Source organism: Heterocephalus glaber, unplaced genomic scaffold, assembly GCF_053883595.1.
Source record: "Heterocephalus glaber isolate CG9 unplaced genomic scaffold, H.glaber_assembly_v1.0 deba00000818, whole genome shotgun sequence".
NCBI lineage: Eukaryota > Metazoa > Chordata > Mammalia > Rodentia > Bathyergidae > Heterocephalus > Heterocephalus glaber.
In genome coordinates, this window is record NW_028258164.1 from 13187389 (window position 1) to 13210657 (window position 23269).

Sequence of the window (23269 nt, forward strand, 5' to 3'; positions counted from 1 at the left end):
TTCTTTACAAAACATGGAGCACACCATCAGAACCTACTCCTGTGTAGCAGTACTACGGGGCCTGTTCTCCACCTGCCCTGTTACCCACCTCCTCCCCTTAAGAGGTGCCTTGGAACTGGCCCTTAAGGACAGCAAGGACATTCTAAGTGGAGGCCACATGACCAAAGCAGAAGTTAGGGGCAGGTACGGACAGCAGCTCCTCCAGCAAGGCCGAGAGTGGGTGTGGGTGTGGCGAACAGGGTGGGTCAGGCTGAGCATCTGGGTTTTTGCGGCTGGTAATGGAGCGGAAGAAGGTTAACCATAACTATGGCGGACTCCATCACTGATCTGGGAGCGTTTCAGCTAATAAGAGTTATGGTGTGTGTTTTGGGGCTTTGGGTTTCTGAGAGACCAAGCAGGAGTCAGTGGAGACCCGATGGGCGCAGCTGCAGTGGGAAGTGAGGACCAGGTCATAGGTAGAGTCTGCAGATGGGACGATTGGAAGCTGGGAGTGTGTCTGTGTCACAGCCCCCTTGAGGTGCTCCCCGAATATGTGTGGGCTCCAGAGCATGGTGGAACCTCACAGACAGTGCAGTGCTGCCTGCTATGGGGAGGGCTCCAGGCAGGAAGGGGACTGGGCTCCTCTGATCTCCCTTTCCTTCCACATTTCCCTCCTGACATCTTTATCATTCTGTGTGCACATGAGAAATCCAAGCATCCGAAGTTCAGAACTGTTCACCCAGAGGTCGCCAGGCCTGGAGAGCTGATTTAAAAGAAAAATCCAACCCTGTAAAAGACAGATTAATAATTAAGGATGTGAGTAATTTTATATCAGCACCACACCTGGCCTGACACCCAGACTAGTCTGGGAAGACAACCACATTGTAATGTGAAAATCAGAATGAGAATGGTAGTTTTGGGAGCTGATAAACAGGACAAACAGGATTGGGGAAACTAGTGCAAATTCTCACCAACCCCCCCCAACACTACCATTTGTGCCCAGCAATGTTTTGGCAAGTGCTCCAGGTACATGTGATGGGAGGCGCTTTCTAAAACACTAAGGCCAATAACTAAATGAGTTTAGCAGAGTTCTGGGTGTGGATAATGGAAGTCCTACCCTGGGAATGGTGGCACCAACCAATAGGCTTGTAGCCTGGACCGAATAAAAAGGGAAAGAAGGGAAACACACACACACACACAGACCAACTGTCAAGAATTACAGCTCTCTTCCTGGGGCAGAGCTTGTTAAACACTAACATTTTCTTTTGCTCCAATCCATTTTCCAGACTCTTGCTGTTTGCAGAATTTACCACTATTTTAGTATTTAAAATAGGCACTGACCCATGATGAAATCCTATGAAGGGTCTTAATATCTTCAGCACACATTTGCAAGTTGTCTCAACAAGAATTTCCAAAACAAAAATGCTAAATATCGTTTGGGATTGTGTTTCCTTGAAGTAACACCTCCTAACTGTGCCCCAAATGCTGGGGGAGGGGGGTATAAGGTTTTTAGTTGACCATACTTTTGTTTGGATCAAACATTTGGGAAGTAACCCCCCTCACCCAACAAAAGAAAGAATCTCAAATATTCAAAGGAAAAAGAATGCTAATTAATTTCTAGTGGGAACATTTTTCTGGCTTGCAAGACAGACTCTAGATGAACGGGAAATGCAGAAAAAGAAAACATACTGCACATACTACATTTTAATGTACATTCAGGGGTTAATTCTGGTTTTTCGGAATAAAGCTCTTGGGCTACAGAGGAGGAAAACCTCGCCAGACTGGCTTAGTCAAGATGCCCCCAGCCAGCCACGCTGGTGACAGATGAACTTTGGCTGTGATCTGGCCGGGATCCTAGGCTGAAGGGCTCCTGAGTGGGCAGGAGAGGGGCAGGTCCTGCCTGGGTGTGGCCAAGAGGCACAGGGCCTCTGAGGAAGATGCTTGGCGCAAGATAAGAACCCAGAAGAAGGGAGAGACCCCAAAGAGGCCAGGATCCTAGAAAACGGCTTGGGTGGGTGTGTGTGTGTGATTTTTATTTTTCTTAGTCCATGTTTCCAGTACATGGTGATCACACTCATTGTGAGGGTTGGTACGCGTACATGATACAGCTTAATTCTTTTTAATTCTGTATGCAGGACAGAGAATAAACGGTCCTTTCGCCTGCTAGGCAAGCGCTCTACCACCGAGCTACACCCGCTAAGCCTTTTTTTTTGTGCAGAGGATCGAACTCAGGACCTTGCGCTTGCCAGCCAGGCTCGTTGCCACTGAGCTAAATTCTCGGCCCAGCCTTTTCTTTTTTAACTGAAACCAGTTTCTCCATAGATCTTCCCATTTGTGCTGAGAAACTAAAGGGGAGTTGAACACCTACCTGTATGTTTTTCCTGGCTTCGCCAAGCTCGCGACGCGCGCTTCTTCTCTGGGGTCTTCGAGGCGCTCGCTGGAGCAATGGGGCCCCGGGAACCCGCGCCCGCCCCTCGCGTCCCGCCCCTCCGGTCCCCGAGACGCGCGGTCCTACGGCCTGCAGGGGGCGCTGTGCGCGGCCTCAGGCGCCGCGGCCCGCAGCTCTTTAGAAAGGGCCAGCGGGGCACGTGGCTCGTATCTCGGGACGCAGCTCGCGGCCTCCGGGCAGCACCGAAGCCGGGCAGCGCCTCCCCTACACCCGCACAGGCCCCAGGCCGCCGAGCACGGAGCCCCGAGAGGACGCGGCCGCTGCAGCCGAAGCGGAGCCCGGCCAGGTAAGCTACTGCCCAGGCCCCGATCACGCGGTCCAACCCTCGCCCCCTGCCTGAGGCGCCGCGGCCCGGGCAGCCTGAGAGCTGAGGCCGCGAGGCCGGGGAGCGGAAGGGGCGGCCCGGGTCGCCGTCCAGGGATGTCGGGCCGGGTCAGGGCAGATCTCCGCAGGGGAACCATCCGAGATACCTAACGGGCTGCTTACCTAAGAGAGTGATGCCATACGCTGCTTGCAAACCCCCACCCCCACCCCCCGTTTAGAAATTACATTAGCAATTTGATTTTTCAAGACAGGGTCTTGCTGTGTAGTGCAGGCTGATCTCCCACTCTGAGACCCTCCTGCCTCAGCCTCCCCAGTGCCGGGATTACAGGTGTGCACCGCCACGCCGGGCTTTTTAGCAGTTTTAGAACACTGGTTTTAAAATGTGCAGTATAACCAATTCAGAGAAAGTAATCCTTTAATTATTATACAGATTAATGGATCCTTTGGTCATTTTTGACATACTGGAAAAACGCTTGTAAGGAGCTCAATAAACGTGCTGTCTACTATTGTTAATACTTCTCAGTAGCGTTTTGGGGTTCTTCATTTTCTTGGACTTTTTTTTTTTTTTTTTTTTGACAATAGTAGTGATTGAACCCAGGGTCTTCACACTGAGCCATGGCTCCCAACCCTTTCTATATTTTAAATTTTCAGACAGAGTCTCACTAAATTGCCCAGGCTGGGCTCAAACTTGCCAACCTCCTGCCTCAGTCTCTCAGAGTGCTGGGATTACAGGTGTGCATCACTGTCTCCAGCTTCCTGGATGCTTTTTAAACAGAACTAAGTATCCTTTCCTGTTAGAGAGGTTGCTCTGTGTCCTTCCATGTTCCCAGAGTGCAAAGGAGAAAAAAGGGCTGGGGCTTCTGCAGGTTTCTGGCCCTGGTCCTGGTGGAGCTGGGCAGCCTTCCTGTAGCTGTGCAGGTGACATCCCCAGCCCCCCAGCTGGGCCTGACTATCCTACCTCCCTGCTCCTTTCCATCCTTCAGAACCCAGCCCCCAGGACACACTGGCCTTGACTCCTGTGAGCACAGCTGTTAAATCCACTGGCACCGTATCTGCTCATAGCCTGTGCATGTCCCCCAAATCCTGAGTCATCTCTACCTGATTCAGTGAAAATGACACATACGTATTATGCTGTGCTGTTTAGAAAAAAAAAGTATGTACACAGGTGCAACTTTTTCAAAAAAAAAAATATATATGTATGTGTTTTGGGTTTTTTTTTTGTACCAGGGATCATACTCAGGTCCTTGCACTTGCACAGCAGGTAGTGAAACCACTGAGCTAAATCCCCAACCCTCTTTCCAAATATTTTTATCTGCAGTTGGTTGAATCCTGGAGGTAGAGCCTCTGGGCCCATTGCATTTCTTTTTCTTTGTGTTTTCTTTTTTTTGGTACCGGGGATTGAACTCAGAATCTTGCACTTATGACGCTGGCGGCGGTGGAACCACTGAGCTAAATCCCCAGCCCTTTCTTTTTCTTGAGACAGGGTCTCAATATGTTACCCAGGTTGACCTTGAACTTGCAATGATCCTCCTGCCTCAGTCTCCTGAGTGCTGAGATTACAGGCATATACCACCAATCTGGGTCTGATTGCATTTCTATGCAGGATTTTTCTCTTGAAGAAGAAAGAACCACATTGATTTTTCTACATGCTGCTTGTAGCTTTACTGTGGTAGTTGTTCGGTAACTGTTACTGAATGAATGCTGTTCAATCATTCATTCAGTAAATAGTTATTGGACATCTCTGCTGTGAAGGATGCTCTCTGTTTTTTGGTACCGGGGAGCAAACTCAGGTCCTTGCGCTTGCGCAGCAGGCGGCAAAACCACTGAGTTAAATCCCAGGCTTAAGGGAAGCTCTCTTCAAAGTTGGGAATAGAAGCCAGGTAATCCTAGCACTCTGGGAGGCTGAGGCAGGAGGATCATTATAGGGAACAGGGAAAGGGGACATTATTAGAACCTCTGCAGTAAGTCCTAGTCTCCTGTGAGCCACGGCAGCACAAGGCAAATTACAGGAAAAGGTAGAAAAATGAGACTGAGAAGAAGCTGAGTTTTGGGTCCGATCAGTGCCGCTCTGGGCGCCAAAGACAAAAGCCCCCAGTTTACTGCCCCTTTTATTCAGTACATCAGGAGAAACAAAGTGTAACAAATGACTTGCAGAGAGTTCAGTACATCCTGCGTAAATAAGATGTAACAATCCAAGAACAAGGAGGAACTGAGTAGATGTTTGTTCCTCCCAGGATGTTTTCAGCTCTCAGGATGTTTCTTGTCCTGGGGAATCACAGCATCACCAGATCATTGAGGTCTCATTTGTGACCATAGGCCAAAATGGAATTATGTCTCGGAATTCCATAGCTGGGCTGTAGGCAGAACTAAGCTAACCAAATGATTTTTCCCTAAAATTATGTAGCATTGCTCCCGACAGATCATTGTGAGTTCAAGGCCAGCCTTGGCTATGTAGTGAGTTTGAGACCAGCCTGAACTACAAAGCAAGACCCTGTCTCAAAAACCAAACCAAACTAAAACAAAAATAGATGCAGATTTGAGGGAAACCAACATTCAGTCCACAGCTATCATCATTTTAGCCCAAACAGCAGACTACACACACTTGTTACTGAAGATGTTCACTTATTTATTAGTGCAAGACATGGCATGACATGCTTTTTACAAAGACTGTCTCATTAATTCTCACAGTCCTGTTAGAAATTATTATAAGGCAGTTAGACAAAGCTGGGCCCTCAGCATAGAAAAACAACTGAGGCAAGTTCGCTGGTTAACATTATAAAAATAGAAAAACTACTGCACTTACCTACTTCCCCAGAGATGAATAACAGTGATTGATACTCTAAATAGTGATTGATATTCAATCTCCCTAGCCCATTTCCTCTCCAGAAAAAGCTTGTAAGTGACTTGTTTTCCTGTTGGATCCCCATTTAATCGATATTACCTGGGTGACTGCACTTGTAATCTTATTGGTTGATCATGGTTTTGTCCCACCTCACGCCCACCTTGTGATTTTTCCACTAGGTCTAATAGTTTTGTCCCACTTTGTACCTGACTCACCTTGTGGCTCTTCCCCATAAAACGCCTTTGAAAAATGGGGTGGGCAGATAACCCACTTTCTGGTCCCCCTTCTGTTCTCTTAGAAGCTATCTGTCAATAAATTTTTCCTACTCTTAGACTCCGTTGCTCCTAGAATTCATTCTTCGATTTTAGTGAAAATGAACTCCCATTTTGGATGTCCAGCAGGTTTGGAGCTATAATACTTCTCTTGTTTGGATTATTTTTGCTTATTTGGATTACTTTCCCTATATCATCTTTTGGATTACTTGTTTCCCTATATCACATAGGTCCCGTTGTCATCACCCTTCTGTAGATGTGGGAGTAAAATTGAAGGGTGATTAAAAATCCTGCCCAGCTGGCCAGCCTGTGCATGAGGGTTTGGAGTTCATCTAGGCTGTCATCCTCATCTCTTCCTTTCCAGAGGTACGAACTGAGGCCCAAGGAGGAGAGCACCTGTCCAGGACTGTAGACACTTTGCTGTTTGGCCGTGTTGTCCCTCCTGCTTTCCACCCACTAGCACATCGGGCAGCCACTGTCGCCTGTCACCAGGTCTGCATTCCTGACTGATGTCCCAGCCTCCATCCTTTGGCCCAAAGGCTCCCAGAGGGGCTTTGCCAGGGATGGTGTCATTCAGAGTTTCCTGGTGGAAGTTTTGATTGTATAATTTTGGTAAATGCTGTCTTTTCCCATCTTGTGAGCAGGTTCCGGAGAGAGACAAGCCAATGGGGGACCAACACCCTTCAACACCCTGTCCGTCCCCCTTGCCAGCCACCAAGAAGAGCTCGTACCTCTACTCCACGGAGATCACGCTGTGGACCGTGGTGGCCGCCATTCAGGCTGTGGAGCAGAAGGTAGACTCCTGCTTGGCCCGGTTGCTGGCTCTGGAGGGCCGTGCAGGGACAGCCGAGAAGAAGCTGGCCGACTGCGAGAAGACGGCTGTGGAGCTCGGCAACCAGCTGGAGGGGAAGTGGGCCGTGCTGGGGACCCTGCTGCAGGAGTACGGGCTGCTGCAGCGGCGGCTGGAGAACATGGAGAACCTGCTGCGCAACCGGAACTTCTGGATCCTGCGGCTGCCCCCGGGCAGCAAGGGCGAGGTCCCCAAGGTAGCCTTTGGGTGCCCTGGGGTCAAGAGCCTGAGGGCCCTGTGGCCAGCATGTGGGCGAGCTATGTGACCCTTGTGGTTCCAGGTGCCTGTGACCTTCAGTGATGTGGCTGTGTATTTCTCTGAGCAGGAGTGGGGCGAGCTGGAGGACTGGCAGAAGGAGCTGTACAAACACGTGATGCGAGGCAACTATGAGACACTGGTCTCCCTGGGTGAGGGCGCAGGAGCTGAGGGCCCCCATCCCAGTGGCCTTCCAAACTTGGGTCTTTGCTTTGCTCCTCTTTCTTTGCTCGAGGCAGCTGGGACCCAGCCCTTTCTCCGTTCCCTCCCTCTTCCTTTTGCAGATTATGCCATCTCCAAACCGGACATCCTCGCCCAGATGGAGAGGGGAGAGGAGCCCTGTCCCTGTCCCACAGCCCCGTGGAGCCAGGACAAGGGGAGCAGGGAGGCAGCGACACACCCCAGGACGCAGGGTGAGTGTGGGCGCCTGCAGGAGTGAAAGGGCTGAGTGACCCATGGTCCCAGCCAGGAGGACATTGCAGTTACCTGGGGGCTGGGAAGGTGTTGCCAGCCTTTGAGCAGGTTGGCCTGTGGAGCTCTTCCTTAGGGCCATTGGTATTTGCATCCCGACAAAGGACACAGTCATGAGAGGCTGTCTTGAGGACTGTGCCGGCCACTGTCTCACAGGAGGTGGGAGCATCTCATATGGGTGGGCTGATTGCTATTATGGTAACGGCGCAGCTGTGTCCTCGCCACCTCCTGGCACCCGCGCGGTAGCAGGATCACCTGTCCCACACTGCCCCCAGCTTGGCCTCCTGCTGTTGCGCCTGTGTCTCCGGCCAAGCCCAGGGCACAGCTAGGGCCTGCTCCTTGCATTGCTATTATGGTAACGGCGCAGCTGTGTCCTCGCCACCTCCTGGCACCCGCGCGGTAGCAGGATCACCTGTCCCACACTGCCCCCAGCTTGGCCTCCTGCTATTGCGCCTGTGTCCCCGGCCAAGCCCAGGGCACAGCTGGGGCCTGCTCCTTGCATGGGGTGGGCGGGGAGCACAGGCTCCATAGAGGGCATGGGTCAGCGTCCTGGGGGACTTGTTAAAATGAGATTTTAAAAATAAAGTAGACTAGGACAATGAACCTCCAAACAATCATCACCAAGACAACGAGGACCCCGAGTTTTCACCTTTACCACCTCCATCTTTTTCCTTTTTCTAAGTGGAACCACAGTACAATGACCAGACCCACAGAAGTTCACCCGGTACATGATTTACATGCCATGAGTTCACCCACTGAAGTGCACAGTGGCTTTGGTATAGTCTCAGAATTGTGCAGCCTTTGTCATCATCTCATCATAGGCCCCTCATGTCCATCAGAAGAAACTGCAGTACCCTGAGGAGTCACACTGTGTTCCCACCTATTCCCACCCCTGGCCTGGCAACTACTCATCTGCTTTCTACTTCTGAGGATTTGCCTGTTCTGACATTTCATAGAAACAGAATCCTATAATATGGGGCCTTTTGTGCCTGCCTTCTTTCAGTCAGCATTTTTCAGTGTGTGTCCATGTTGTAGTTTGTGTGACTATCTCATTTCTTTTCATGGCTGAATAGTATTCCATTTTGTAGCTATACTGTACTTGGTTTATCCAGTCATCAGTTGACCAACACTCCCCAGTGCCATGTATTTATTTATATTTAATAGCGTTTATCTTACATCTGTTTAAAGCTTTTATTTCCCATGTGATACATTTAACATACTCTTATTTTCTGTATTTCCTCCCAGCTGGAAGGTAGATCTAGAGGCTGTGTACATTGAGGGTCATTGTTTTGGGCAAGATACTTCAGCAGCTGTGCTGTGTGCCCCTGTGGGCACAAGAGGTGTGGTTGTCGTTTTATGACTGTCAGTGCCATCCCCGAGTCACAAAGTTCCTTGTCACTTGTTGCCTAGTGAGATTAATTAGCCACCAAGAGCGGTGGTGAATTTGTGATTTCATCAATGGTAGCAAAATGGTGAGATTCCGCCGTTACTTCTGCACTTGGTGTCTGGAATCTTTTATAAAGAAGTTTCCCTGGTCAGCCCTTTTAGTTATCCTGAATTGCAATACAGAAAAGGCAGATGGGTGTCCAGTTCTTGCCTTCTTCAGTTTCAGAATGAAGAGTCTGGTGTTTATAAGCCTCCAAAGGTGACGGAGGACTCTGCCCTCCCTCCCTCCCTCCGCCTGCCTCTCCTCTTCTTCTTTAGTGTTATTATGACTGCACAGGGTTTGTAATGCTCTATATGTACCAGTCCTTTGCTGCTGTTGTTTTCAGACTTAAAGTAACCATCTTAAATTAACCTCTCCAGGTTTTTCTGTAGGTCACTGGTGTTTTCTGATACCGTAAGAAGTGCCAGATTCATCTTGTGTATTTTCTGCCCCAGATCAGGCAGCAAAATTTCTCCATGGAGCTGGGCATGGTGGCGGTAGTATATACCTATGTTCCAAGCTACTTGGAAAGCTGAGGCAGGAGGATTGTAAGTTTGAGGCCAGCCTAGCCTATTTAGTGAGACTTCTCTGAAAATAAAATTATAAAAATTAAAAGGTTTAGGGGTGCAGCGCAGTGCTAGAGTGCTTGCCCAGAATGAGAAAGGCCCTGGGATCCATCCCCAGTACCAACACTAAAAACTTTTTCCAATAGATCTGTTTTTTGCTGTGGGGCCTTGTAATGCTTAGCATGTACTCTCTGGCTGAGCTGCACCCCTAGTTGCCCCTCCATGGAGTTTTGATTCCTTTGAGTCTGGAATAGCATTTAAAGAGCACAATATGTTAGAATTTTGTTGTTGTTTTTTGAGACAGGGTCTCACTATGCAGTTCAGGCTGCCCTTGAACTCACTATGTAGCCCAGGTGGCCTCAAACTCAGCGATCCTCCTGCCTCAACCTCCTGAGTACTGGGCTTACAGGCATGCACCATCACGCTCAGCTCATGTTAGAATTTTTGTATCACTTCCAGGTCTTCTCTGAAAATACATCTTTTTCTTTTTTTTTTTTTTTATCAGTATCAACCATTTCTGGGTTCCTTCAAGTCTTATTTGTCTTTCTGTTAGAATGTTAGAGTCGGTCTGATTGAACTGTTGACTCCATGAGGTCTGGAACTTTGTCTTGTTCTCTGAGCACATGCTGTACATCTGCTTTTATTTAAGGACATAGAAGAGCTGGTAGGGTGAGGTGAGGGGGCATGGAGCTTCCCCGCCCTCTCTGAGTGCCCTGACTTCCAGGGACCGCCATGTGCTCTGCTCTCCTGACATCCATAGCATGTTTTTATTTTGAGACAGGGTCCTTCTAAGTTGCCCAGGCTGAGATCAAACTTGGGAATATCCTGCCTCAGCCTCTCAGAGTACAGGGATTACAGGTGTGTGCGACTGTGCCCAGCTAACCCTTGCCTCTTGAGTGGTCAGTATCTGGTGGGCTTTTTTGTTTTTGGTATCAGGGATTGAACTCAGGACCTTTCGCTTGCGAAGCAGTCATAGCACCATTGAGCTAAATCCCCAGTGCAGGATCTGCTGTTTTGATGGAAGTCTCTTTTTCTATCTGTGCCTTGTGTTTCAGTTTTGAGGTTCACTGTCTTGGATACGGCGTATGAGTTGGGAGGATGAATACTGTGTCTCTCTTTGATCTAAGAAGGGTGCAGAGATAAGACTCAGAAGAGGATGACTAAGTTTTAGGGTCTGCTGCTGAAGCAGCCGTCCTTAGCCTTAGCATGGAGGTAACATTTAGGGGAGCTAGTGACAGGTCTGTTGGCAGTATGTGCCGAACAGTGCACCCCAAGGTGCACCCGTGCTCAAAAAGGGGACTTGCCAGCAGCAGCACCAGGTACAGACCCAGTCCGATTGTTCTTCCTCTCTGATAACACTGTAGCAGGTGTCACCAGCTGGAGCAACAGGCCTGCTAGGGCTGCTGTGGGGCTGACACGTCCTTGCTCTGTGGACCCCGAAGTTCAGCCAGAGCCAACCTAATTCAGACTCAGATGTGGAGGGAGAGATTTCTCTGGTGATCTGGCTGTCCTGTCCCACGGCGCAGGCTAGGTGTCTGGTTGCAGACTGCTCTCAGCACGTGGCCCTGCGACGTGAAACCACAGTTGGTCCATGGACAGAGTGGACTTCGTCCGTCATCTGACCCTTCATCATTGACTTTTTGCTCATAGGATGGTTCTTTCTCTCCTTAGGTTTTTTCCTTAAGACAACAAACCAGGGCTGGGGATTTAGCTCAATGGCACCATGCCTGCCTCACAAGCACAAGGTCCTGAGTTAGATCCCCGGTACCAAAAAAACAAAACAAAAAAAACCCCAGAAAGACAACAAAACAAAATAGCTTTGTTTCTTGTGGGAGGGGCTCGTGTGCTCATTCTGGGTCGTCACTGTAAACCTCAGTGACAAACAGGTTGTTAGGGTCACACTGGCCCTGAACGTGCATTTGTGTGCACTTGGGTGTGAGCAGGACACGTATACAGTGAAGAATTGGCTCAAAATACAATGCTTTATCTTTGGAGACATCTGAACACCATAGGCCACAACAGCAGTATGGATTTTCTGCCACGCCACTGGGCCCTGTGACGCTGTGAAGAGTGGTGTGGACCTTGCTGAGCCCTATCTGGTCCTCGTGAATCTGTGCAGAGTCCTCCTGGACGAGGAGAGGGTGGGTAGAATCCAGCTGCTAAACAGTGGTGAAGCCACCTTGTCATCAAGCCCTGTTTGGGATTCAGTGTCCCTGGACCCTCATGAACTTACATTTAGCCGAAGAGCCCCAGGCCACCTGGCAGGGACACCAGTGAGGGAGTGTCACTGATCTGCTTTTTCTAGATTGCGATCCATGTCCAGAGCGGGTTGCCAGCCCCACCCAGGAGGAGGCGAGAGGAGGGCTGGGCCCTGTGCAGCAGCAGGCGGAGGAAGCAGGGGTGACCCCTGCCGGGCCAGGCACTGGTGAGTGAGCAGCGCAGCAGGGCTGGGTGCTGGAAGCTCGGGAACAGGAGAGGTGGCTGGTGTGCAGCTGGGCGGGCTCCCCAGAAGGGGCCTACAGTGCAGACATCTGTGCAGGAAGCCATCTAGATGGAGCCCCTGCTGTGTCAGCGTGCACTGGCTGGGCGGGCCGGCCCCGTCCTTCCTGCTGGACTGCTAGCCTGACATCCAGGCCCATTTCTCCCACTGCACAAGGAACGCGCAGCTTCCCCCCTCCCTGGGCTTCCCTCCCTGCCGGCCTGGGTCTCAGCATGGGCTCTGTGTGTGAGGTTCAGGACAGTGTCCCTGCCGGGCAGACCTGGGCCTCTGCCCTTCTGAGGCCGTCGGGGTGTCAGTGAGGTCAGAGCAATGAGTAGTGGGCCTGGGCCCTCGTGGGTTTGGCTGTGGCCATTGAGGCCCTCCAGGCTGGAACCCAGGGCTCCTTTTCCTGGTGGGTCCTTGGGCAGGGGTGGGGCCTGCTGGGGAGGTGGCCAAGCCACCCAGCAGGACTGGGTCGGGGCAGGCCTCACCGTGTCTCTCTCACAGGCCCTCCAGCAAGCCACCGGGTTTGGCCTTCAGTTAAACCGGAGAGAGCAGAGGGGAAGCCACCAGCCTCTCCTCACAGGGACATCCTGTCTGGTGTGGGGCCAGGTGAGTGACAGGAGGGGTGCCTGTGGCTGCAGCAGAGCCCAGAGAGAGCTCAGGGACCTGCTGAGATGCGTCCTCTGGAGGGCTCCTTCTCTGTCCAGCTGTGCCCAGAGGGCCGTGAGGACGAGGTCAGTCTGGGGCCTGGGCGTCCACAGAGCTGTCTAGCCTTGTTGGAAAGGGCCTGCTTAAAGACACGTCACGTGCGCCAGGCGTAGCCTTAAATAACAGAAAGGCTGTTCCCTCAGTCTGGTTCCTGCCTTACAGCAGCCGGTGAGGTGGCCCAGGCTCAAACTTCTAGTATCTCTCAAACTTTGCATGCATTGGCTTGTGATTTAAACCAAGGTCCCTTTGTGTGGCTTGCTGATGGGTGCCAGGACCCTTGCCTCAAATAACAGAAAGGCTGTTCCCTCAGTCTGGTTCCTGCCTTACAGCAGCCGGTGAGGTGGCCCAGGCTCAAACTTCTAGTATCTCTCAAACTTTGCATGCATTGGCTTGTGATTTAAACCAAGGTCCCTTTGTGTGGCTTGCTGATGGGTGCCAGGACCCTTGCCTCCTTGGTCTGCTGAGACATCATGTGACCACTATCCCTGCCTCAGTTTCTGCTTTTCACAATCCTGTCCTGGAAGCTCCTTGCCTCAGTCCCACCCAAGTCAGAGGAGGCCCACACTGAGCCCCAGTGAGAGTCACAGGCCATGGTCCCCAGGGCGCAGTGTGGGCAGGTAGAGGGCACTCTGGAATTGCTAGATGGTAGAATGACTTCCAGTGTGGGTGTCTTACTTACTTTTCTCATTGCTGAGACAAAATACCTGACACCCAAAGTTAAAGGGAAAAAGTTTATTTAGCTCACAGTTTGTGGAAGTTTCAGACCATAGTCAGCTGGCTCCAAGGCGGACAGGCATTGCAGAGAACACTGTCATGGTGGGCAGAAAGTAGCAAAGTGGTAAGGGCCAACATAGCTCTCTCTATCCCTTATATCCTATCTAGGCCACTTAGGGTGGGTAGCACTCATACCCTTAATCCTGGTGTCCTTGAGCCTAGTATTGCACCATAAATCAATCCAGCATCACACCCTCTACATCCAGCCACCTCTGAAAAAGCCCAACCTAGGACCGCATGAAGCTTTGGGGGGACGTCTAGACACAGCCGCAACAATGGGTCATGGTGTCCTCCAGGCTGCTGGGGTCGCTGATGTCACCTGGCAGCAGTCAGGGCACACAGGCTCTTTGTCCTTTACAAATCATAACTATTGTTGGAATTCTTGGGTCCTACCAGCCCCTCTGCAATGCCCAGAGTCTCCCTCCCTCTTCTTGCCCATCTGGCAAGTCTGACCCTTGACCTCCTGGGCTCCTGGCTTTGCAGTTAACGCTGCTTTCACCTGGTGTCTTCAGCTCAGCCAGTGCAGATTCCTTTGCAGGTGGCAGTCCTGTCGTCATTAAGACAGAAGCTCTACCCAAGGATAAGACAGTGCCGGAGGAGCTCTTCCTGGGGTCTCCAAGCCAGACCAAGTGTGGAATCCCCAAGAGGCCCAGGAATCAGACTGGAGGCCTCACACTGCATTGTGGCCAGACATTGCCCCAGCCACTCGGCGCTGTTGGGGAGCCACCCCAGCTGCTGCCTCACCGCCCTCGAGAGCAGGCTTTCCCTTGCCCTGACTGTGGGCAGAGCTTCCGCCTTAAGATCAACCTGACAATCCACCGGCAGAGCCACGCACAGGAGGAAGGAGGAAGCCATGCTACCCTGGAGCCAGGTGAGGTGGCAGTGCCCGGCCCAGTTATCTGCTGGCTCCCCGAGGAGCCCAGGGGCCATCGCGCACTGGCAGCCCGGGCCTTGGCAGGGCAGAAGCCGGCGGGCACCAAGATGTACCACTGCAGTGAGTGCCTGCGCTGCTTCCAGCACCGCAAGAGCCTGGTGCTACACCAGCGCCTACACACAGATGACAACCAGGACTGGTTCACCTGCCCCTACTGCAGCAAGGCCTTCCGCTGGCCCTCGGAATTCTTCCGCCACAAGCGCATCCACACAGGCCATCGGCCCTACCAGTGCTCCCAGTGTGGCCAGGCCTTTAACCGAAACCACCACCTGGCTGTCCACATGCAGACTCACACCCGGGCACAGGAGCCCCTGCAGGGGCCTGGCCACATGGAGGAGGGCTGACCCCAGGGGCCTGCTGACCACTCCAGGCTCTCTGAGGACCCTGTCTCTGGGCCCTTCCTGTGTGCCCTTGTTCAGAGATGGCTTTGGAGACACTTGTTTTTTATTCAGATGAGGAGCAGCAGCCCTCTTGGGAACAATGTGTGTGACAAGGTGCCTTCATTTCCCAAGTTTGTCACTACTGATTTTTCTACATTCCTCTCTTATAAAGCATCCCTTCAGGTGTATGGGGTGCCAGCTTTTGGAAGGGCCTTCGGCTGGTACCAGAGTCAGGAGGACCACAGATCAGATCTGTCCAGGATGGGGTTAGAGACCTTAAGGAACAGGGACTGACTGTGCATTCTCCTTGTGGCTATGTGAAAAGCAGCAGAGTAGGGCCAGAGATTTAGCTCAGTGGTGCTGTGGCCTGCCTCGCAAGCACAAGGTCCTGAGTTCGATCCTTGGTACCGGGGGGGGGGGGGCAGTGTTGGCCTGAGAGAAATTTGCATTTTCTTCTTTGTGACTTTGAGACTCTTTTCTTATGGAGCTTTCCTAGTATTTTTGCAAGTACTGCTTGGAGTTGTAAAGGGGACCAGGAGCTCCTGCAAGGTGAGGAGAGTTGAGTCCAGACTGCTGTGGGCTTTGGTGGAAGGTCTTGTGGCTGTCCTGGAAGTATGGGGGTCTCCCCAGGTGGGTTTCTCTGCCCACAGTGGCTTTGGGGCCTCCTAGCCTTCCCCCACAGGGCAGTCTCACCCATTACTTCCTCTCACTGTCAGTTGAGCTAGGAGATGAGCCCCCACCTTCCCAGAGTCTCAGGGTTCCGGGATGTGTACTGTCCATTGACTGGACCCTGGAAGATGTCGGGGGGGTGCAGGGCGAGCCCCAGACCTGCCCCGAAAGGGACCCCCTGGGCACCCTGCCTGAACTCTGGGGCAAGGCCTGGGGAGACCCCTTCAGCCATCTCAGGGCTCATGTTCCTTATCTGAGAGAGTGATGGCCTTGGTGCCATCAGTCTCCCCTCAGTCTTACCAGTATCACACGTGGGGCACTGCACGAAGAAGCCTGGCATTGTCCTTCCTTCCAAACTCAGGGCCTCCTCTCTGGTTCATGTTGGTGGCCAGCCCTTTCCCCCCAGGAGGAGTCCTGTGAGAAGGGCCTTTCTCTTCTGGACAGCAGAGGCTGCACCAGGCTCAGGGAGTTGGACTTGCCGTGGGGCTCATGCCCTGGGCACCCTTTTACCAAAGCACAGACTCAGTCCCAGGAAGCTGAGGCCATAGCGTTGGGCCTTACAGAGGGGTCTTGAGAAAGGCTCATTTGTCTTGCCTTGTAATTACACCACCTTGGTGCTGCATGTAGACCAGACAGGTGCCATGAGTCTAAAGCCAGGGTGACAGTCATCAGCCTTGCCGGCAGCTTGCTGTCTTGTCTGGCCCGCTCCTGGGTGTCTGGTTCCTGACGCCCTTCTGACCCTTGCCAGTTGGGGCCAGATGGCAGCACTGACATGCCTGGGGGGAGAAGTGCACAGGTCTGTGGCAGTTCCACTGCACTCCCAGGGAGGCCTCACCCTCCTTCACTGTGGGTCTCGCTTATCCTTGTCTGGGGCCCAGAGTCAGACTTGCTGTCACCAGATGCTAGGACTGGAAGTATTCAAAGAGCTCAACCCTCAGCTGCACGAGCCAGTCTGGGGTGTTCTGGAGGTGTCTCTGGGCTAGGAACTGCTCAGGGCCAGGTCTGCTTTTCCAAACACCCCTGTAAATACAGATGTTCTAAGCATGAAGCTCAGGCTCCCTCCCCATTTTGTCTTTGAGACAGGTTCTTGCTATGTAGTTCAGGCTGGCCTCAAATTTAACATTGATCCTCCTGCCTCAGGCTCCAGAGTGCTGGGATTATAGGTGTGTGACACACCTCTCTCTTCCACAATCAGCAGGTTAGGTTCCTTCTCCCCTGCTCTGGGCTTTGGCTTGGATTCCCTCATCTGCAAAACAAAGAAGTGGTTGAGCCACAACTTCCATAAAGGTCTGTGAAAGTGAAATCATGCTGAAACAAGCTGACATAAACGAGTGCACATGACCTGGTTTCTGCACTTCAGAAAGTGGGGGGCCGGAGAGGACAGTTATGGCTGGTGATGCGGTTGGGTAGCTGGGGACAGGGCCCACGTTGGCCAGGAAGCAGATTTCCCACGACAGCACCTGCAGGTCTCAGCGAGTCCGGCAACGCTGTGTGGGCGGGGCTTCCCATGAGGGTCAATCAGGAGTTGAATTAAGCGGGTGCGTTTTGTTCAGCGCCCCGAACCACAGTGCTCTGCTCGGATGTCACCGGCCATCAGGCTTATCTGTCGACCTGCGTGTCTCGGACCTGGGGGCGGCACAGAAACATGGAGCCATGTCCCAAATTGGCCCTACAACTTCCAGAGTCCAGGGCTCTGCCAGGGTGTGTGGGTGTTGGGCAGTGGGTGTCGAGGCCACTGAGGCCACACAGGAAGTCCTGTCTCCTTTGGTCACAGCCCCCACCTACAGAACAAGATTGGACTTCACTGCTTGCCATGAGTCCCGTGGGCCAGCTCTGTGGGTCCTGGTGTAGACTCCTACTGTGGACATCCTCACGCCAGAGACTGGGCTCTTCCTCCTGTACCTCTGTAGGGAACACAGGGGAAGGGGACGTTACCAGAACCTCTGCAGTAAGTCCTAGTCTCCTGCGAGCCACGGCAGCACACGGCGAATTACAGGAAAGGTAGAAAAATGAGACTGAGAAGAAGCTGAGCTTTGGGTCTGATCAGTGCTGCTCTGGGCAGCAAAGACAAAAACCCCTAGCTTGCTGCACCTTTTATTCAGTACCTAGGGAAACAGATTTAACAAGTGAATATGTAGATTTCAGTACTTCACATTGGGATAAACAAGGTGTAACAAAGACTGGGGGCAGTGGAAACCTCAGAACAGTGAGGAACTATGCAGATGAAGATTTGGTTCCTCCCTGGCATCTCCTGCAGGTGTGGTCTTGTCCTGGAGCATTACAGCATGGTGGGGGGGGGGGGATCACTGAGGTCTCCGTTGTGACCCCAGGCCAAAATGCAATTATGTCTTGGAATGCCATAGCTGGCCTATAGGTGGGAAGAACTAGACCTAATCAAATGATTTTCCCCCTAAAATTATGTAGCATTGCTCCCGACACACCTTTCTTTTTGTTTTATGTGAGGATGTGTTTAGGAAAAGTGAGCACATCCAACAATGGCTTGTCCCTATATATTGTGAGGCTCTACAGTATGTTTGACTGGCTTAGCTGTCTATAATAAGCATACGTTCTACTAATTGGGGCTGTAAAAGGATGAAAAATCAAATAATTTTTTAAAAAACAATATTGGCTAAAAAACCTTAAAACTTTCGTTGAACTCAAATAGCTATTGTCTTTAGTTATACTTTTCTACTGGGTGTTTAAGACCAAGTCAATCTCTTGCTATCTAACAAGGTCAATAAAGTCTCCTCAGGCATTGTCTTCGAACCATGCATAGAGCCTCTTAGCTCCTCTGTCAGTGTCAGCCGTCAGGATGTCTCGGCCTTGCTTGACCATGTTGCTTTCTTCTAAAGCATGGGAGATTTTTTCCTCCAGGTGACATTCCTTTGGCATATTTTGTTGGATATTACTGTTTTGGTGTTCAGCAACCTCCCTGCTCAGGAGATTGGATGACTCACCAAAGATGTAGGATCTTGGAGAAGGTTCCCTCATGTCCTGGATCTTTTTGTTGTAGTTGTTGACCTTGGAGGGCCAGGGCCAAAATATTGGCTGCTTTCTTAGCCCAGATACTTCTTCAGTTTTGGTCTCTAAACTTTGGTTATTGAACACCCAGAAGAGAAGATCAATAACACATTAGCATTGTAAGAGGAGTAGTGAACTCAACTATTTTAATTTTACCTGGATATTAAGCATTTTGGAATAAAAATATAGTTAAACTGTTATTGCCAATGATGGTGGTTCTTGTGGTTGAATCCCTGAGTAGCTATCTTTTCATAGGATGTCATCTAAGGAAAATATATCAGCCTACAAGTGTACCTATTATCATAGGTGGCTGGACCGTAAGAGAAGGGCAAATATCTGAATCAAAAGGTGATTACCATAAACAATGTTAGAAGACCCATACAGTTAAGAGGGCAGGAATACATTTTGTACACCAGAAAAGGAGCGGTAATAAATATTAGTTATATAAAACATTATGTTCTTCAATGTAGTTTGGTACCAAAAGCATCTTTCTAATAACACTGTTTTGTTTATGCCACAGAAATTATTCTTTTGAAGATGACCAATGTAGACATATCACAATAACATATTTAGAACTTAACCAATGTAAACATTTTACAGTAACATATTTAGTGCTTAAAAGTCAATGATAACCAATGTAATCGATTTATAATAACATGTTTAGAATTTAAACTTCAATGATAACCAATGTAATCGATTTATAATAACATATTGAGACAATATTTGTTGTAGTGTGTCTCCCATAAGATTATGAAAATTACTAGGGGGATGGGCTGGGGATTTAGCTCAGTGGTTTCACAACCTGCTGCGCAAGCACAAGGACCCGCGTTCGATCCCTGGTACCAAAAAAAAAAAAAAAGAAAATTACTAGGGGGTCCCTTTAGTGAATTAAGACCAGAATAATTATTTTCTGGGTGGCCACTTCTTTATTCACCAAAGGGAGTACCCACAGTCCCTACCTACTTAGACAAACAAATAATAAGAATATATATCGTATTTTACACCTGCTTATTGCAATTTGATTATTGCATGTAGGTGACAATACACATTACTTTTATAAAATAAATCTCAGTGGCACTTTGATCAGTTAGCAACCTGGGAAGGAGGGCATGCCTTTAATTTAATAACATTTATCTGTAAGCCAATTTAATAATAGGTGAATATCTTTTAAGAAAAAAATTTTTTTCCAAAAGGTGAAATGGAAAAGAAAAAAAAATTAAGTTCAACTATACAAACAAACATATAAGACAATTTATAAAATTAGAGTGCACTCAAATATATTTGGCCAAATTGAATTATAATATCCCTTTTATGATTTTTAGGTTTATAATTGTATATAAGACTGGTCAAAAACTTTTGTAGTCAATTAACAGGGATCTCTTGAGATTAGAATCAGAAGAAATGCAAGCGCTTTTATACCTGTAACTATAAAAAGAACATTTTTAAGTTGTCCCTCCCTTTTTTAATTTTTTACCATCAATCTGTAATTATTATTTCTCTGGGGCCATCATCTCAGTCCTGGACCCTGGATTTGTTGGTTGTCCCTGGTGAGGTGGGTCGCTCAGGTGCATCTGGCTCATTGCTCTCAGCAGGGGTGCTATCCCTGGTCTCAGAGATGTTGGTGGTTCCACCAGTGTGACCCATGATCGCACGTTCCAGGAGGGCAGCCACAAGGTTTCATCCTTATCTGTCAGCACACAGGCAAAATCTGTCCCCCAAGTTATTAAGGCAGGAGAAATTTTTTGACGTATGGCCTTTTATAATCTTAAAAACAAGTTTAGTAATTTGGGTTCTATGGTAGAGCAGACCATAGCTCCTTCCAGTCTTTGAGTCAAACAAACTGCACAAGAGGAATCACTTAAAATATTAAGAGGTTGGGAAGGGAAGTTTTCGATCACAAATAAAATGGCTAGCAACTCTGACCACTGAGCAGAGACCAGGTGTAGGCAACACATAGCTAAAGGAAGAGCTCCAAATTGCTGCTTGACCCTTAGAGGAGCCATTGGTGAAACAGATCGAGCCACCTTGCAATGGCTGAAATTGAGTAGTCTTGGGGAGGATAAACTCATGTCATGATAAAAGCTGAAACAGAAGATCACTAGGATAATGATTATCTGTCCAATGAAATCTGCAAAGGCTACTTGCCAATATAAAGCAGTTTGTAGCAGTGTCTGCATTTGATCCTTATCAACTGGGATAATAATGAAATGAGGGTCAGCACCAAATAATTGTCGGGTACGATTACGTGCCAAGGAAACTATTTTTGCAATTTGCTCTAGATATAATTGTAGAGATTTCACTAACTGGTTAGATAAAAACAACCATTCCATGGGAAAGACCTGTTTCTCATACCATTGCCCTATTAAACCTGTAGGTGAGTAGGGGGTATTAAGCACAAACAAATGAACTGGGTAGTTAGAACTGATAAGAAAAACCTGCCCGGTTAAGTATTCTTTGTTCTATTAATTGTAATTTCCATTGTAAAGGCAAAGCTGCCTTGGGCAGAGAAACTTCTTCAATAGCCCCAACTAAAATTTTTTTTCATATCCAATTCCAAGGTGATTATTTTTCTGTTGCTGTTCTTCTGTAGGCTGCATTCCACCCTGAAGTTGCTTGCCTAATCCTATTTCTGGTTCATATCCAATTTTAGACATCATGTGTTGACCCAGTGAGGTTTCAGGGACTCTTCATTCTTCCAATAAATCTCCGTCCCATAAATTTACAGGTATGGGAGCTATGTAAGGACAAATATGTCCCAATTGACCATCAGGCCCTTCACAAGGCAGGGGAATGGAGCTTTGCAAAACTTGTTGGGGGGGCGCCAAGGCCTACCAGAGATGTTTTAGTTGGTTTTTTGCCCCAAGATGATGGCCAAAAACACGTACCAATCACGGACACATCCGCACCTGTGTCTGTCCTGCAAAGAATTTGCCGTTCAATTTAATTTTGCACATGGGCCAGTTTTTGGAAATCTCGGGTGAAATAAATTTCATGAGGAATTTCTGGCTGAGGATTCTCTTGGGAATTTTTAAAGCTAACATTATTTAATTTTGGTTTAGGCAAGAGCAACAATTGTGCAATATAATCTCCTTGTTCTATTACCCAGTCCTGTGGAGCTAACAGGAACACACAATTCAGAGGTACAATCAGAATCAACAATAGCTGGAATAACAATAATGCCTTTCAAAGTTAGAATTTTCCAAGTATCAAACCAATAGTTCCAGGGGGTGGGGTCCATGAATTCCTGTGGGGACAGATACTGGAGTCTCACCTCCCAGCAGGTGAACTCTGTGAGCAGCAGGAAGATCTATTCCTGAGCTCCCAAGTGTTCCCCGTGAAGAGGGAAGAAATGTCCCTCCGGACACCCAAGCCGTCTGATTTTGTACTTGTGCACGGGTCTGAACCAGGTACCGCTGACTCAGAAGGACTTGGAGCCCCCTGGCCCTGATCTCCCATAGTTTCCTGGGCCCAATTTCCATGTTCCTGGCAGCAATGTGCCATCCTTATCATATTTGGAGTGGCAGGCTTTAGCCCAGTGCACGCCTTTTCGACATCGAGGGGAAGGGCCAGGCGGTAACTTATTTTCTCTGGATGCCTGACTCAGTGGCTCTGGGTCAGCTTGTAAAGCCCCTTTCATTTTGCAGTTTTTTCTGAGATGCCCGGATTTTCCACAATTGAAACATTTTAAATCACTGTGTGTACTGCGTAAATGTTGGGAGATGGCCTGAGCCATCAGAGCTGAATTGTATAAAGGAGACCCAATATTCCAGCATGCCTTAATATATGCTCCAAGATCTTTAGAGGAGCGAACAGGATTTATCGCCTGTTTGCAATCCATATTAGCATTTTCATAGGCTAGCTGTAAGATCAGGATGTCTGCTGCCTGGGAATTAGAAATCTGTCTCCTAACAGTTTGTTGTAATCTTGCTACAAATTCTGTTTAAATTTCCAATGGTCCTTGCATGATTTGAGTAAAAGATTTCATCGGCGCACCATCAACTGGCACAGAAGCCCAAGCCCTCCACAGGAGGTCCTCTAGCTGGTTAAAGAGTAACGCTGGGCAACAGGCCTGCCTGCTTAAATCCGAAGTCACCCATACCCAATAACATATCAATAGTAACTTCTCTCAATTGAGCATCTCCCTGAGCATTCTTATGAGCCTGTTCCCTGATTAAAGAACACAGTTCCACCTCAAAGTAGAGGTACTGAGTGAGGGACAGGCATGTTTTCGCAAGGTAAAAAAACATCATGCGGAACCAGAGTATAAGCCTGAAGTACATTGTCCAGCAAATCCATTGTATAGGGGCTTTGGACACCATTGGTTAGCACGCTCTGCCTGAGCTCCTTTAGGATGTTAAAACCAAATGAGGCATGAGCATACATATCCACCTCTGGGTTGTCGGGATCAGGGAAATTTGAGACGGGAAAGCACAAAGGGTCTCCCACTGCCTTGCCTGATGTCACAGCCTTTTGCAGGATATGGCAATAGGGATTGGCCCCAGAAGTGGGCTTCACAAGGGGGGCAGCTAGACCTTTGCAAGATGGCTGAGGGGCTAGAGAGTTAAGGTCTTCCTCAGCATGCTGCGGTGGTGGAGCAGGAGCCTCAGCGAGATGAAAGCAGAGACTGACCCATAGTTGTAACTCAGCAAAGATAGAAAATTACTGCCAGCTGGACACTCTTACCACCAGTGTCGCTTGTCCGAGTCCGGAAATCGTCCTGGGAGATCCGTGCGCTGTCTGTTTTACTCCGAGTTTGTCTCACAGGCGAGTTCACTTGTGGATCCGATTCACATCCATGTTCGGCACCAAATGTAGGGAACAGGCAAAGGGGACGTTACCAGAACCTCTGCAGTTAAATCCTAGTCTC

General features: G+C 49.4%; 1 protein-coding gene across 6 annotated transcripts; it reads left to right on the plus strand.

The window, feature by feature from the left end:
* Positions 1-2524: 2524 nt before the first annotated feature.
* Znf783 (zinc finger protein 783) lies at positions 2525-18602 on the plus strand. 6 transcript variants are annotated; one of them, XM_087207658.1, is made up of 8 exons: positions 2525-2714; positions 6231-6358; positions 6511-6912; positions 6997-7123; positions 7256-7384; positions 11740-11859; positions 12421-12525; positions 13937-18602. In XM_087207658.1, the coding sequence occupies exons 3-8, from the start codon at positions 6532-6534 to the stop codon at positions 14674-14676; spliced, it is 1602 nt and encodes a 533-aa protein (XP_087063784.1). In that variant the 5' UTR covers positions 2525-2714; positions 6231-6358; positions 6511-6531; the 3' UTR covers positions 14677-18602. The 6 variants fall into 6 exon arrangements, with proteins under 6 accessions (XP_087063784.1, XP_087063785.1, XP_087063781.1 ...); XM_087207659.1 differs by having other exon boundaries at positions 7042-7123; XM_087207655.1 differs by having other exon boundaries at positions 6997-7384.
* The last annotated feature ends 4667 nt before the right edge of the window (positions 18603-23269 follow it).